This window comes from Adiantum capillus-veneris, chromosome 19, assembly GCF_014529385.1.
Source record: "Adiantum capillus-veneris isolate H3 chromosome 19, ASM1452938v2, whole genome shotgun sequence".
Taxonomy (NCBI): Eukaryota; Viridiplantae; Streptophyta; class Polypodiopsida; order Polypodiales; family Pteridaceae; genus Adiantum; species Adiantum capillus-veneris.
Genome location: NC_140949.1, coordinates 93338710 through 93351868, shown reverse-complemented (window position 1 = coordinate 93351868; position 13159 = coordinate 93338710). Strand labels below are relative to the sequence as shown.

At 44.6% G+C, this 13159-nt stretch overlaps 1 protein-coding gene across 2 annotated transcripts in view; it reads left to right on the top strand.

Annotated features, from left to right (window-relative positions):
* LOC147434478 (two-pore potassium channel 5-like) overlaps nucleotides 1-11643 on the top strand; it is a 78739-nt gene extending 67096 nt beyond the window's left edge. Inside the window, exon 2 of one of the 2 annotated variants that reach the window (XM_086490928.1) lies at nucleotides 11402-11643. In XM_086490928.1, coding sequence (XP_086347054.1) covers nucleotides 11402-11567 — 166 coding nt within the window. In that variant the 3' untranslated portion in view covers nucleotides 11568-11643. Of the gene's footprint in view, nucleotides 1-10681; nucleotides 11361-11401 lie in introns of those variants that run through there. The other variant, XM_086490926.1, reaches the window with a different exon arrangement.
* The last annotated feature ends 1516 nt before the right edge of the window (nucleotides 11644-13159 follow it).

Here is a 13159-nt window from a genome sequence, read left to right as displayed (position 1 = left end):
CAATCCTTTGGGTAGGCCACAACAGTATTTTTCAATCTGTTCTGTCAATGGCACAAACCTATAGGAAGTTACTGGAAGTAGAGCTTTCCAAAACTTCCGATTGTAGTCATCCAGATTCTTGCAAGTAGCAGCATTAAGCTGGTGCCATTCTATCATGACATCTGCTTCGAAATCATCAGATAACCATGCTGCTGCAAAAATCTGCTTGAAGTAAATCCATGTGGACGGAGCTTGCCCTTGCAGCAATAAAGTTGTCCACCATTGTCCCGCATTCCCTGTCAAGAAAGTGGCTGCCTTGCGGACCTTTGAAGCCTCTGTAAAGTTTCCCCCTGCGTAGGCCTTGTCAAACTGCTGGAGGAATGAGAGAGCCTTCTTCCTGTCATCAAACCCTGTAAAGGTCGTGAATGACACACCTTTGCCACCTTCTTTGTACGGAGTTGGCCTCTCCAGCGGCGTTAAATTGTCATATGGAAGTGACTGAAACATGGGAACACTGTTAGGGTTCATTTGTGTTCCCTGACCGCAATTAAGTTGACTTGGAAACGCCATATTTGGCTGCTGATTTGTAATTCCAGCCATACCAAAATTTACCTGTGGCATCCCAAATTGGCCCTGAGTGCTCTGAAACCCTGGTAGCATGCCCGTGACACCATACATGGGGTTAGGCATCATCGTTTGAGCACCCCCAAACACTGTTCCTGGCGTGTAAAACTGATTTCCAGGTGCATGACCAGCCATGCTCTGGAATACCGATCCACCTCCAAAATAGCCAGGGTGTACTGAAGGTGGTGGGAAGACTTGTTGCATAGCCTGTAGGTTGCTTCCCTGCCCATTAGAACCTGCTATAGGCTGCTGAATGGTGGCGGGCTGAACTAATACATCTTGAAAGACTGGCATCTCAGCCACCTGTTCTTGCACCTTAGGCACAGGTTGTGGAGACTGCATGTTCTCCATTAAGTGTACAGGTGTTTCCATTGACTGTGCAGTATGAATCACCTGTGCTCGAGCCTTAACAGGCTTTTGAATACGATCCAGTGACCCAACTTGCTGAGACAGAACAGGAGGTTGCAGAAAGGCTAAAAACCTCGGGTTCTGCATTACTTGTGTGAACATAGCCACAACAGTAGCCAACTGGGTCCTGAATATATCATCATCCGTCTGTGGTGGTCTTGAGGACTCACCCACTTCATGTGTCTGTTGACCCTGTGAAGAGGAAACCTCTTCAGTCACATCATTTGGTCTGTCAGCCATAATTACAATTCCCTATGTCTGGTCTATGATCCCCTGTGTCTTCAAGCCCAAACTGACCAAGGCTCACTTCTATGGGAAAAAGTGATTTAATCCCGTCTATGGAACCATGAAACCGGCGTGTTCAATCCAAAAAGGGCAGTAGACTTTACTTTAAACCTTGATTTAGCTTTCACCCATTTAATTTGTCGTCCACTTTACCTGTACTTTCAAGACACAACAAAGGGGAGAGGGATACAGGCTGCTAGATTGCACTTGTATGAGTAGACCGAAACCAGATTGGCCCATAACTTAGGCACCCCTTTCGGTATTTCTTTATTGTTCAAAAGAGGGAATAAACACTGTGGATCCCTACAAGCTGCCCCGCACACACTTGGCTGAATTTCAACTGTTCCGGCCCGATTTCGGCAACATAACTGTACTAGGACCCTTCACAGTCAGTATTCCCACGCATTGACTTACTTTCCCGACGCATACGGGCACTTTGCAAAACCTGGCGAGAATCTGCAGCACGCTGAATTCTCTGTTTTCAGCCCCGAAAATGCGCCAGATCACTTGTACAGCGGTCCCCTCGCGTCCCCAAGCCTCCTGGGGGTATTAGGGACCGTTTAGGGCCAAAACCCTAAGCCTGCAAAAATACACAACAGGCTGTAATTTACTGTTTCATGCTCCGTTTCGCGTGCCGGTCGCGTCCGTAGCAAGTCCTCGAGCTCCCGCACCTGTAGGGCTACTTGCCCTTTGAATCGGACGAGATTTCTGGCGTGAAACCTCTCCGAATTCACCTGTACCTGCGGGGGGATTAGCCGCTAGCTTATCCAGTACCTGTGCAAGAGACTCTTGCCTCGGCAATCGCGCATGAACCCACACAACTGTACATTGGTCAAATGAAAAGCCCACTAGTGGGGCATAACATACTGCCATAGGGGAGAGAGAGGGCAGCGCGTAGCGTGCAGGGCATCACTCCTGGCACCGCACTGTACATAGGAGGGAAAGCAAGCACTCCATAGCTCTTAACCTGTGACAAAATCTGAAAATGAGCCTCTCCCAGCTTAAAATTCAACGCCACTTCTTGTTGCATGAGGAAAGTGCACCAAAATGTGCCACTTGGCGCATTTACAAGCATTTTCTCGTTTCGGGGTTGCCGCCTAAAAATCTCCCAACCGGTTGCCCAGTTGACTTCACGGCAGAGTAAGAAAATGTTCCCCTTGTCATTCCGGAGGTAATGACACAAACACATTTTCAGGTCCCAATATAGCAGTTCCCTAAATTTTAGGAGATGTTGCCATTGTATCGTTCTAGGTCATCCGACCCTCTTTGTACACTGTGGCCACATCCGGAACTGAAATGTAGCCTCTGTAGCAAAGGATTCGCTTTGGCTAGTCAATGACCCCACTTAGCTAACCATAGTCCTTGTCCAACCTTAGTGCTCTCTTGCCCTCAGGCCTGAACTCCCCTGGAGAGTTCCACACTAGCTATGCAATGCAGGGCAGTTAGATTTCCCGAGGGGTGTTTCCAAAAAGTGAAAGTAAATAGATAATAAGAAAGAAATCAACAAAAAGGATAGATAGTAGTCACACGCTGGTGACACCTTGCCTCTATTTGTTTAGTCTTCTACGTTGCTTCTTCTTGGGCTTATGGCTTCTCCCAGCATAGTTTGGATGCACCTTTGATCTTCGAGGCAATGAAGACCTGTCATAAAATCTAATATCTAACCAACCCAAATGATTTTCTCATATTAAATTGATCACTTAATGTGGGAGAATAAACGGGAACAAGTGTTAAGATATAGATATGTGCTTATAGATCTATCTCAACACGGGGCCAATAGTAAAGGGGCCCAAATGGGAGATGGTCTATCAAGAGCAAGGCTAACCAATGGAGCATAAGACCTTAGGGTTAGCTTCATTGAAGACCTCCAATAATGTGTGTAAAAGTCCTTTGACCTTAGGTAAGCTAGGGCTGAGCTTGAGGTGGGAACCCGGCCCAAACTCGAGGTGCTTGTCGTGCTTGAGGTGCTTGTCCTGCTTGAGGTGCTTGATTAAGATGCTTGAGGTGCTTGACTGGCTCCATGCTTGAGGTGCTTAAATTGGTGCATGATTAAGGTGCTTGAGGTGCCTTGAGAAGCTTGCCTGAGATGCTTGTGGGAACACCCCCTACCTCAAGTGCTTAGTCATGCTTGATGACTAAGGGGCTTGCTCATCGAAAGTCAAAAAGATCCCTACAAGGAGGGGGGCGAGCCTACAAGGGGGGGGGATGAGAGAGAACACACACACACACAAGGGAAGCCCCAGCTTGAAGAGGCAGCAAGGACACTTGTCAAGTTCCTCCTCATGTTGCCCTCATGGTGTGCCTGAAACCTATTGGTTGGCCACCCAAGGGGTCCAATGATAATAAAGGATATTTAATTAATTGATTTTGCATTTATCAAGTCCTCTCTCTCAAAGGGGAAAGGGGGACACTTGTCCCAAGGCTATCCCTGTTGCTTGTAATGGCTCCTGCTTGTGATTGGCTAGGCCTGGAGAGGTCCAATGAGCTTCAAGCATGAGCTACAAGGGGGGGTCGACCCAAGCAAGCTAGGGGGGTGCTTAGGGGGTATACTCACCCACACACACTCACAAACACTCTCATTGTGTACTATGCAAAGTGCAAGAGCAGGTAGAGGTTGAGAGCCTACACCAACACTCTTGGCTATGGAGTGCAAATCCATACAAGAGCCATGCTTCAATGCTTGAGCTTGCCATCTATTTCTTCTTCATGACTATGCTATTATGTATGCTAGCACAAGAGTTATGATAAGTGAGGAACTAGCTCTTTCTCGTATGAAATGTTTCTTCTTCCTCTTCCCTACCCTCATTCCCTGCTAGCTCTCTCCACCTTCGAAGGTGTTTGAGGTCTTGGGACTGAGGCTTGGTATAGTTAAAGCTTTCTTCAAGTTTAGGTTATGCTATGATGGTGATGCATGAAGCTTTCCATCTTCATTGCTTCACCTAGGTCACAAGGAACACCAAGAATGTATTCTAACAAGTCTCTCTTTATGGGAGAAATCATAATACAAATGCCTATTGGAGGGGGGACCGGCTCCACATAAATCCGGTCCTCAACTGTTGTCATGTTCTCTAAATTCTCTCTCTTGCAAAAGTATTGTCTATGCCAAGTTAACTAATTGCTATGATTATGTTGCTATCTTCAAGTATGTCTACCCGCTATGCTCACAAAATCATTCCTTGAAAGTATTCTCATTAAATTCCGCTACTCTCAAATTGAATAGGCAAATTCCATTACAAGACCTCATGGATGATTCCAACTTTGGTGATGGGTTCTCTCTCCCTCTTGGTGGTAGCCTTTCCCTTTGCACTTGTAGATTATGGCAAGATGGTCTACTCTGAGACTGTGGATTCTACTTCGACAGTCCTCCCTGATACATTCTCTCTACCATTCCTTACCTTATGGATTACAATACTTTTCGGGGGGAAGTTCTCCTTTGCAATGTGTCTCTTTGACTTGCATTGGCAAGATCTCTCATGGATATTTTGTGTGTCACGAGACTGTGACAACTACTATGTCTATTTGTTGGTTTCTTTCCCTTGATGTTTTTATATAATTTTTGGGACCCTCTTGTTAAAATCACAAATGTCTAGACATTGCATGGCCAGTGTGAAACGGCTTTTGGCCGAGAGTTTCACCCACAGGAATCAAGGCCAGGCAGCCACGAGATGGTTGGGCTGATCGGCGCTAGAATCAGATTAGTAAAGAAATGGCTAGGTTGAGTTAAATTCATTTAGGCCACTCGGCAAGTCACTTACAACTTTATAAGTTGGTGGGAACTAGGGAATTAACTCAAAAGAGGCAAATTGGACACATGGCAGTAGGAGAGCAACTTGCAGGCCAACTCAACTTCCAGAATGTCATCCCAAGAGGGGCGCCCAAAATTGGGTGAAGAGGCTGATTTTTATCATAAGTGAACACATTGTGTGTGTGAGTAGTGTGTGCAGGTGATCACAACTTTAATGGAAAGCTTGTTTTCTCCCTTGTCTCATGTAGCGCGATGTTTTGCTCTCATGCATCTCTCTCCCCTTTGCACACATGGTAATGCCCTACTAGTTGGGCTTCTCAGTTGACTATGTACAATTTTGAGGGTTTTATGTGCGTTTGCCAAGGCAAGAGCCTTCTGAACAGGTAGCGGATTAGCTAATTGCTAATCTCCCACAGTACGCACAATTCCATTGCGAAGGAATGCGAAAACTCGCGTGAAAACTCGTCCAATTCACAAGGGAACTGTGCCATTGCGTCTGAGACACGCATAGACGTGTTTGCTCCGCATCAAAATGATGCGAAACAAAAAATTATAGGTGGTTGTGTTTTTCTGCAGGTTTAGCTAAACTGCGAGAGAACACCAAGGGAGCCTCGAGAAGGCTTGACATTAGACAGAGCTTTGGGCACGTGACAGTGACGAAACAAGGAATTACAGGGGGCTGAAATTTTGTTACAGCTCTACAAAAAGCTTCTAAATTGCGAAGGAATCCGTCCTAGACACGTGCTTTTGACCTACAGGGGTTTTGGCGTCATTATGTTGCCGAAATTGGTTAAAATCTTGGAATTTCAGCGCCAGGTTTGGACAGCTTTGTGAGACTTTGATCTACGTGTCCGGATCGTCTGTTCTTAATTGAATAAAGAAATACCGAAAGGGGCAACAGTCTTTGGGGCCTACAGGGTGTCGGTCTTCGTGTGCGCAATGACATTCAAGTTGCTGGACCCCTTTGTGCTCTCTTATCTTCTTAGTGCTCTGTGTAAAGTTAATGGTAATTGAAGTAGTACTGTCCTCTACTGTGTATATGCTGGTTATATGGTCTCATTGGCTTGTTTTTCCGACTAGCAAGAAAATATGGCACCAGGGAACCAAAATGTCAATGTCCAAGGGGCATAGATGATCTCCACCACTGTACCCCATGTTGCAGACACTTTCTATGATAATTTGGGAGTGTTGGAAAAGCCAAAAGCATACAAAGAAGGTGGTGCAGCGGTGAAGTTTGATGCCTTCAGTGGATTTGAGTAAAAGACGAAGGCTCTTACTTTCCTCCAATAGTTTGATAATGCTTATGCAGGGGGTAATTTCAGAGAGGCCCCCCAAGGTCAAGAAAGCTGCCACTTTCTTGAAAGGAAATGCGTGTTCATGTTGGACGACACCGTTGATTCAAGGATAGGCACCCGCCACATGGGTTTACTTTAAGCAAATGTTTGCATCTGCATGGCTGTCAAATGAATTTGAAGACGATGTGATGACAGATTGACACCAACTTAATGCGGCTTCTTGCAAAATCTTAGAGGAGTACAATTGGAAAATTTGTAAAGCACTACTCTCAGTAACCTCCTACAGGTTTGTGCCATTGACGGAGCGGATTGAGAAGTATTGTTATGGGCTGCCTAAAGGGCTTAGGAACTACTGTACAAAGAACAAAGTGGCCACCCTTACTTAGCTTATGGAAGTTGCCAACACTGGTCATGCCTTGTTGAAGGGAGAGGACAGTGGGTTTCAGGGCAATGTGAAAGGGGGGTCGGTCAAAGAAAAATTTAGCAAAGAGGTTCTTTGCAAAAGTGACTCCCGAAGCTTCCTAGGGGTCAAGAAATACAGGGAAGGTAAAAGACTCAGCTGAGTCTTCTGGAGGACAGGCCAAAAGAAAGAAAAGTCAAGGAAAAAGTTGCAAGACATTATTTGGTGAAGTTCAAAAACTATCCGCAAAGTGGATGGAAGAAAGTGAACTGATAGAGTAACCAAATTTATTGCAGTTTTACCTTGAAGCTTTTGGTTTACAACCCGTGTATTCTCCAACTCAGATCACTTCAGTAGAGCAAAGGTCAAAGGGCTTGACACATTTACACATGTTTGTGAGTATTTCTTGCGGATACATGCGATGATAAAAGGGTGCTTACTACACGAAGTCATCTATGGCAGGTATATATGGGATGCAATCAAGGAAGTTTGCGATTTTAAGAGGGGACTATATATATTTGCTTGTTTCTTTCCCTTGATTTTTATTTAATTTTTGGGACCCTCTTGTTAAAATCACAAATGCTTGGACATTGCATGGCCAATGTGAAACGGAGTTTCACCCGCAGGAGTCAAGGCCAAACAGCCACGAGATGGTTGGGCTGATTGATACTGGAATCCGTTTAGTAAAGAAGCGGCTAGGCTCAATTAAAGTCATTTAGGCCACTCAATAAGTCACAACTTTATAAGTTGGTGAGAACTAGGGAATTAATTCAAGAGAGGCAAACTGGACACATGGCAGTAGGAGAGCAACCTGCACGCCAACTCAACTTCTAGAATGTCTCATCTCAAGAGGGGGCGCCTAAAACTGAGAGAGGAGACTGATTTTTATCATAAGTGAACACATTGTGTGTGTGAGTAGTGGGTGCAAGTGATCACAACTTTAATGGAAAGCTTGCCTTCTCCCTTGTCTCATGCAGCACGATGATTTGCTCTCGTGCATCTCCCTCTCTCCCCTTTGCACATATGGTAATGCCCCACTAGTTGGGCTTCTCAGTTGACTATGTACAGTTTTGAGGGTTTTATGCACTTTTGCCAAGGGGAAAAAAAAAAGAAAAAGAGAAACAACCAAGCTTATCTAGCGCTTGTTTTCGCTCTTGTTCTTGGTTATTTGGGCGTCTTATTCAGGAGAGTTTTCTCTGCAACAAATACAAAAAGGTTACCCGTAGAGCCTTGCACAGAGAGCGTATAGACCGTATTGTATGTTTTTGGCTTTAAAAAAAAATCATACGAATTTTACGTACCTAACAACTATATCCATTTGGTACTACGTACAGAACGGACCGAAGACATACTTTACCTTGAGTACCTTTCCATCTTGGAACTTCCATCGCAAAGGAATGTGAAAATGGAGAGTTTTCTCGCGTGAATACTCGTCCAATCCACAAGGGAACTGTCCCATTGCGTGCGGGAGCCTCTCAGACACGCGTAGACGTGTTTGCTTCGCTCAAAATGATGCGAAACAGAAAATTACAGCCTACTGTGTTTTTCTGCAGGTTTAGGGTTTCGCACCTAAACTGCGAGAGTACACAAGGGGAGCCTTGAGAAGGCCTTGGCATGCTTAGACAAGGTTTCCGGCACCTGGCTGTGACAAAACAGGGAATTACAGCGTGCTGAAATTCTGTTACAGCTCACCAGAAAGCTTCTAAATTGCGATGGAATCTGTCCTAGACATGTGCTTTTGACCTGTAGGGGTTTTGGCATCGTTATGTTGCCGAAATTGGGTCAAAAACCTACAATTTCAGCCCTCGCCAGGTTTGAACAGCTTTGTGAGACTTTGATCTACGTGTCCGGATCGTCTGTTCTTAGTTGAATAAAGAAATACCGAAAGGGGCACCAGTCTTTGGGGCCTACAGGGTGTCGGCCTTTGTGTGGGCAATGACATTCTAGTCGCTGGATGCCTATGTGCTCTCTTTTCTTCTCAGTGCTCTGTGTAAAGTTAAGAGGTAATTGAAATAGTACCGTCCTCTACTGTGTATAGGCCGGTTATATTGTCCCTACCTCGATGGTGGATGTGTCCTCACAGGTGGACATATGGAGGATCTCCTTCGACTACTGTGTTCGATATTGTGTGTGTGTCTTGGAAGAGCAAATCGTTTTTCAACTCAATACTTTTTCAAGTCGGCTTCCTTTCTCCTACTCCAGAGACTTCTCGACTCAAACTTGTTGCCGGTTTACCACCTTGGCAGGTTTCTCTCCTTTTCGGTCTCTTCCTCTATATATTTTTTGTGGCTTGTTCCGTAGTTGCTCACTCCATCAGCTTCCTTGTGCGATTTGATATATATGTGGCCGAGGGGCTCTTTGTCCTTTGTCTTGTATCACAAAGTCTGCCATCTGGTCTCTCTTTTGCTGTTCATTCCGACAATTCCCACTAAGTGAGGATCATGTGTGTGGCACCTTTGTAGAGGAAGGTAGAAGTTAGTTAAGATCTTCACACACAAGGAAGTATTGACCTCAACGATCTACTTAAAAGCATTTGCCACTCCGATGGCCAAAGTCTTGCATGTACTCCGCTCATCATAAGAGGCTGGTTTACAAGGATATTTTTTAAGGAGTTGTGGCCAGACCCAACCACAAGGGATGGCGCCAAATCTTCCAAGGCATGGATGACTGCTAGCAATTCCTTATTCCTTCTTGCTTGTGAAGTACTTCTCCTGTGTGAAGTACTGTGTTTTGAGATTAGTGAGCTTACAACTCTCAAAAAGGCTATAGGCTTGCATCTTCGTAAAGGAAAACACCAATAGCTAGTGATTGGTATCCATTTCAATCGTAAAAGGCTTGTTTGGATGTACTATTTGCAAAACTTTTTTTAAGGTTTGGAAAGAATCGTTTAGCTTTTGAGGTGAGGATAGGACTAACAACATGTCACACGTGCACTGCACTTGTGCCACGTGGATAAGCTTCTGCTACAGTCTAGTGTCAGTCTTAGCTTAGGACCTAGCCTGGCACCTTTGTAAGCCTCTAGCAGGACGTGCATATAGGACGGTCATAGTTGCATACCCTCTCGTGCACAGTACAACATTTCAGCATATAGGCATTTATCGCGTGTGAACTGCCTCTTAGCATTGCATTATTAACAAATGATCTTTTATATTCCAAATCGTGGGGTTTAGCGAGAGGGCTGCTTTTTGCACCTATAAGAGCATTCCCTTGGGCATCAGTAGAGGGTAGAGGAGCAGTGACAGAGCCTCTCCAGAAGCACTAGCAGGACGAGCGTTTTGGAACCAGCGAGGCCAGCGTTTTTCCCATCAGCCATCAGCGTTTTCAGCATCCAGCCCATAACCTTGTGGCGATTGCAGTCATCGTTTGCAATGTTTAGCCCATAGCCTCTTCAGCAATTTCAGTTTTCAGCCCATCGCTGTCCCTGGCGATAGCAGATCATCCCACATCCTCGTCGTCATCAACGCAGTACCCCAACATCTAGCACCCTTGCGTTTTGGCTTGGCTCCTGCCTCGCTCAGCATAGGGTTCTGGACCTCCATGTCCTTAGCACCTGAGTACCTTTAGTACCCAGCCGTACCCGCACTACCAAGTACCAAAGTACCCGGCTGTATCAAGCACTCCGCATCCTACCAAGCATCTGCATCAAGTACCCATTAGCATCTCAGCATCTCTATGTTTAGCATCATTGTACTAGCAGTTTTGTGCAAGAAATGAAGCAAGTACTTGCTGTGGCAACAGAGCAAGGTTGTTGGTCCCGACATGCCGTGTCGTCTCTCTTTTCCCTCTCTCTCCGTCTCTCTCATTCATTGTGTTCAGTTTAGTTCTCTTTTTCAAGTGAAGTAAAGCAACCTTGTGTTTGTGCGGAATACTAGATCCAAGCTAAATCCTTAAACAAAATCCTTAAACACTTCTGCTGCACCTGACACAAGATGCGTCTTACTCCAGACACCCTTCAATACGGAGTAAGACTAGGCAGTCTTTTGATCCTTGGAAAAAAGGGCGTGCCAAATTTGTGAGTAATTACTGGAAGAAGATTGTGCATTGGTCAAACAAACGCTCCAAAATCTGGTGTACTGGACAGGTCCTTCTGCAACGAACTGCTATTCCGGCTGAATCAGCCAGGCAGATGGGAGCGATGTGGTGGCATTCTGTTATTCCTCTGTGGCATCTCGCTAACAGAAGACACTTTTTGAAAATGTGCTTGTATATTTTTTTATGTAGGGGTGCATTTGGAGGTGAATGGGGCAAGGTTGAGAATGAAATATGGAGCTTCCGTTTTGGCAATAGAGGTGAAACGAAAGTGCTTTTGAATGAAGGAATTTCTTTAGGGTTCAGGGTTTAGGGTTTGGGGTTTAGGGCTTGGCGAGAATAATTTTAAAATTTCCATGATTCGAAAGATAAACACGGCAGGATAAAATCCTCACTCTGTTGTGGGGAGATGTGCTTGTTATCGGTCACCTGTCGGATTCCTCCATGATCAGTTTTCTGCCCAACTAACAGCATCACAGCATCCTGCTTTTTTTGTGACTCTGAATGGCATCTCTTGCAGGGCTTGCTCATGAAACTGGTAGCCGAGTTTTATAATGTATAGAGAGTCAGTCCTCATTCATATAAATGCGAGTGCATGGGGACTTCTCTGATGCTGCTTTTGTTTTATTTGTACAGCAAGTCTGATTTCGTCGTGTATAAGCTGAAGCTAATGCGTAAGATTGAAGAGAAAGATATTGCGGAAGTGTGCAGGCAGTTCGATAGGCTGGATACAGAAAACTCTGGGAAGATCACTCTCTCATGTCTTATTAATTTGCATGAAGCTTCAGAGGCTTCAAAATGAGCGGCATCTAATTCTTTAATTCTTGCCAAGTTGTACATAGCAGGTTGTTTTCAATAGAAATTGCTCTCTCTCTCTCTCTCTCTCTCCGGATAGATCTTTAAGGTGTCTTGGGATAGTTTCCCACGACGTTGAAATACTCTTCTTCTTCTTCTTCTTCTTCTTCTCTCTCTCTCTCTCTCTCTCTCTCCCCGGATAGATCTTTAAGGTGTCTTGGGATAGTTTCCTACGACGTTAAAAGTACTCCTGCTTCTCTCTCTCTCTCTCTCTCTCTCTCTCTCTCTCTCTCTCTCTCTCTCTCACAGTAGGATTGCAAGCAACAATTAATATGGAAAAATAGGCCTGGCATGCATGTCAAGGGCATCCTCTCATCATAAAAAAGGCTGTTTTCACTTTACTAGGTTGTGAGGGTTGATTTAAACTAGTCACGCGCTCTCGTGCGCGTACACACCTTGCATGGGCATGTGTACACATTTATACTTGCATGCTTGCTCACACATTTTTTTTTCAAGTCTCTCTCATACGCTTTTTGTATTTGGGCTGTACATTAGGGATGTGAGGCAGAATATCAGAATGCTGTTGTGAGAGGTGATTAATGTGGAAAGGTCGTCTTAGTGTCGCATTAATAGTTTTTGGCTTCACATGTCGTTGAGTATAAGAGCATAATGCTAGTGAGAGTTGCGATTCTCATAGAGGATTGTGTGTGTGTGTGTATGTTTTTTGGGGGGGGGGGGGGGCGGGCTTGAGTGCATTGGCTTCACATGTCGTCGAGTATAAGAGCATAATGCTAGTGAGAGTTGCGATTCTCATAGAGGATTGTGTGTGTGTGTTTTTTGTGGGGGGGGAAGCTTTAGTGCAAGACATTGTCGGATAGACTTCTAGAGCTGCAACTAAGTAGATTTGAAGCCTTAGCATAGGCCTGTGAATATGAAAACTAATGTGTCAAGAAGAGTGAGGAGTAGTACAAGATTAGGTATATAGAACTAGAGATAGTTGGTGCTCAAAAGTGCTACAAGAGAGTATATGAAGAAGGGTGAGGAGCGGTACAAAGTATCTTTATCTAAGTCAAGATATTACACAAGGGATCAATGTAAGTTCAAGCTACCTTTGTCAATTGCAAGATATCTGTTGCTCAAAAGTGCTTTAGGTGAGTATATGAAGAAGGGTGAGGAGTGGTGCAAAGACTTCGAATGCGCCGCACCTTCCAAAAGTGAGTAGGTAAAAAAATCTTTCTTTTGGTTGTTTGTGGTAGTGTAGATGAATCAAATAATTTGGAATTGCTTAAAACTAGTAATGCTGCCATGAATTCTCATAGTTAAATGCTTAAACCTTTCCTGCAAGATGAAATTGATCTAAACAGATTCATTTTCTAGGCCACTTGTGGAATACTGTATCTCTCTTTAGTTGCTCACAATGTAGTATCTTTGAGTTTATGTTCCAATAGCTTAAATGTTGGGACAAAGGTCCTACGCAACAAGGATAAGTGGGCATGGGTTTTGCATCACCCTTAAAAAGCACCTGGCTTTTAACACTTATAGATGAAATGGGAAAATCCCACAACTTTGGGACTGATTTCAATGCCTATGGATTCTTAT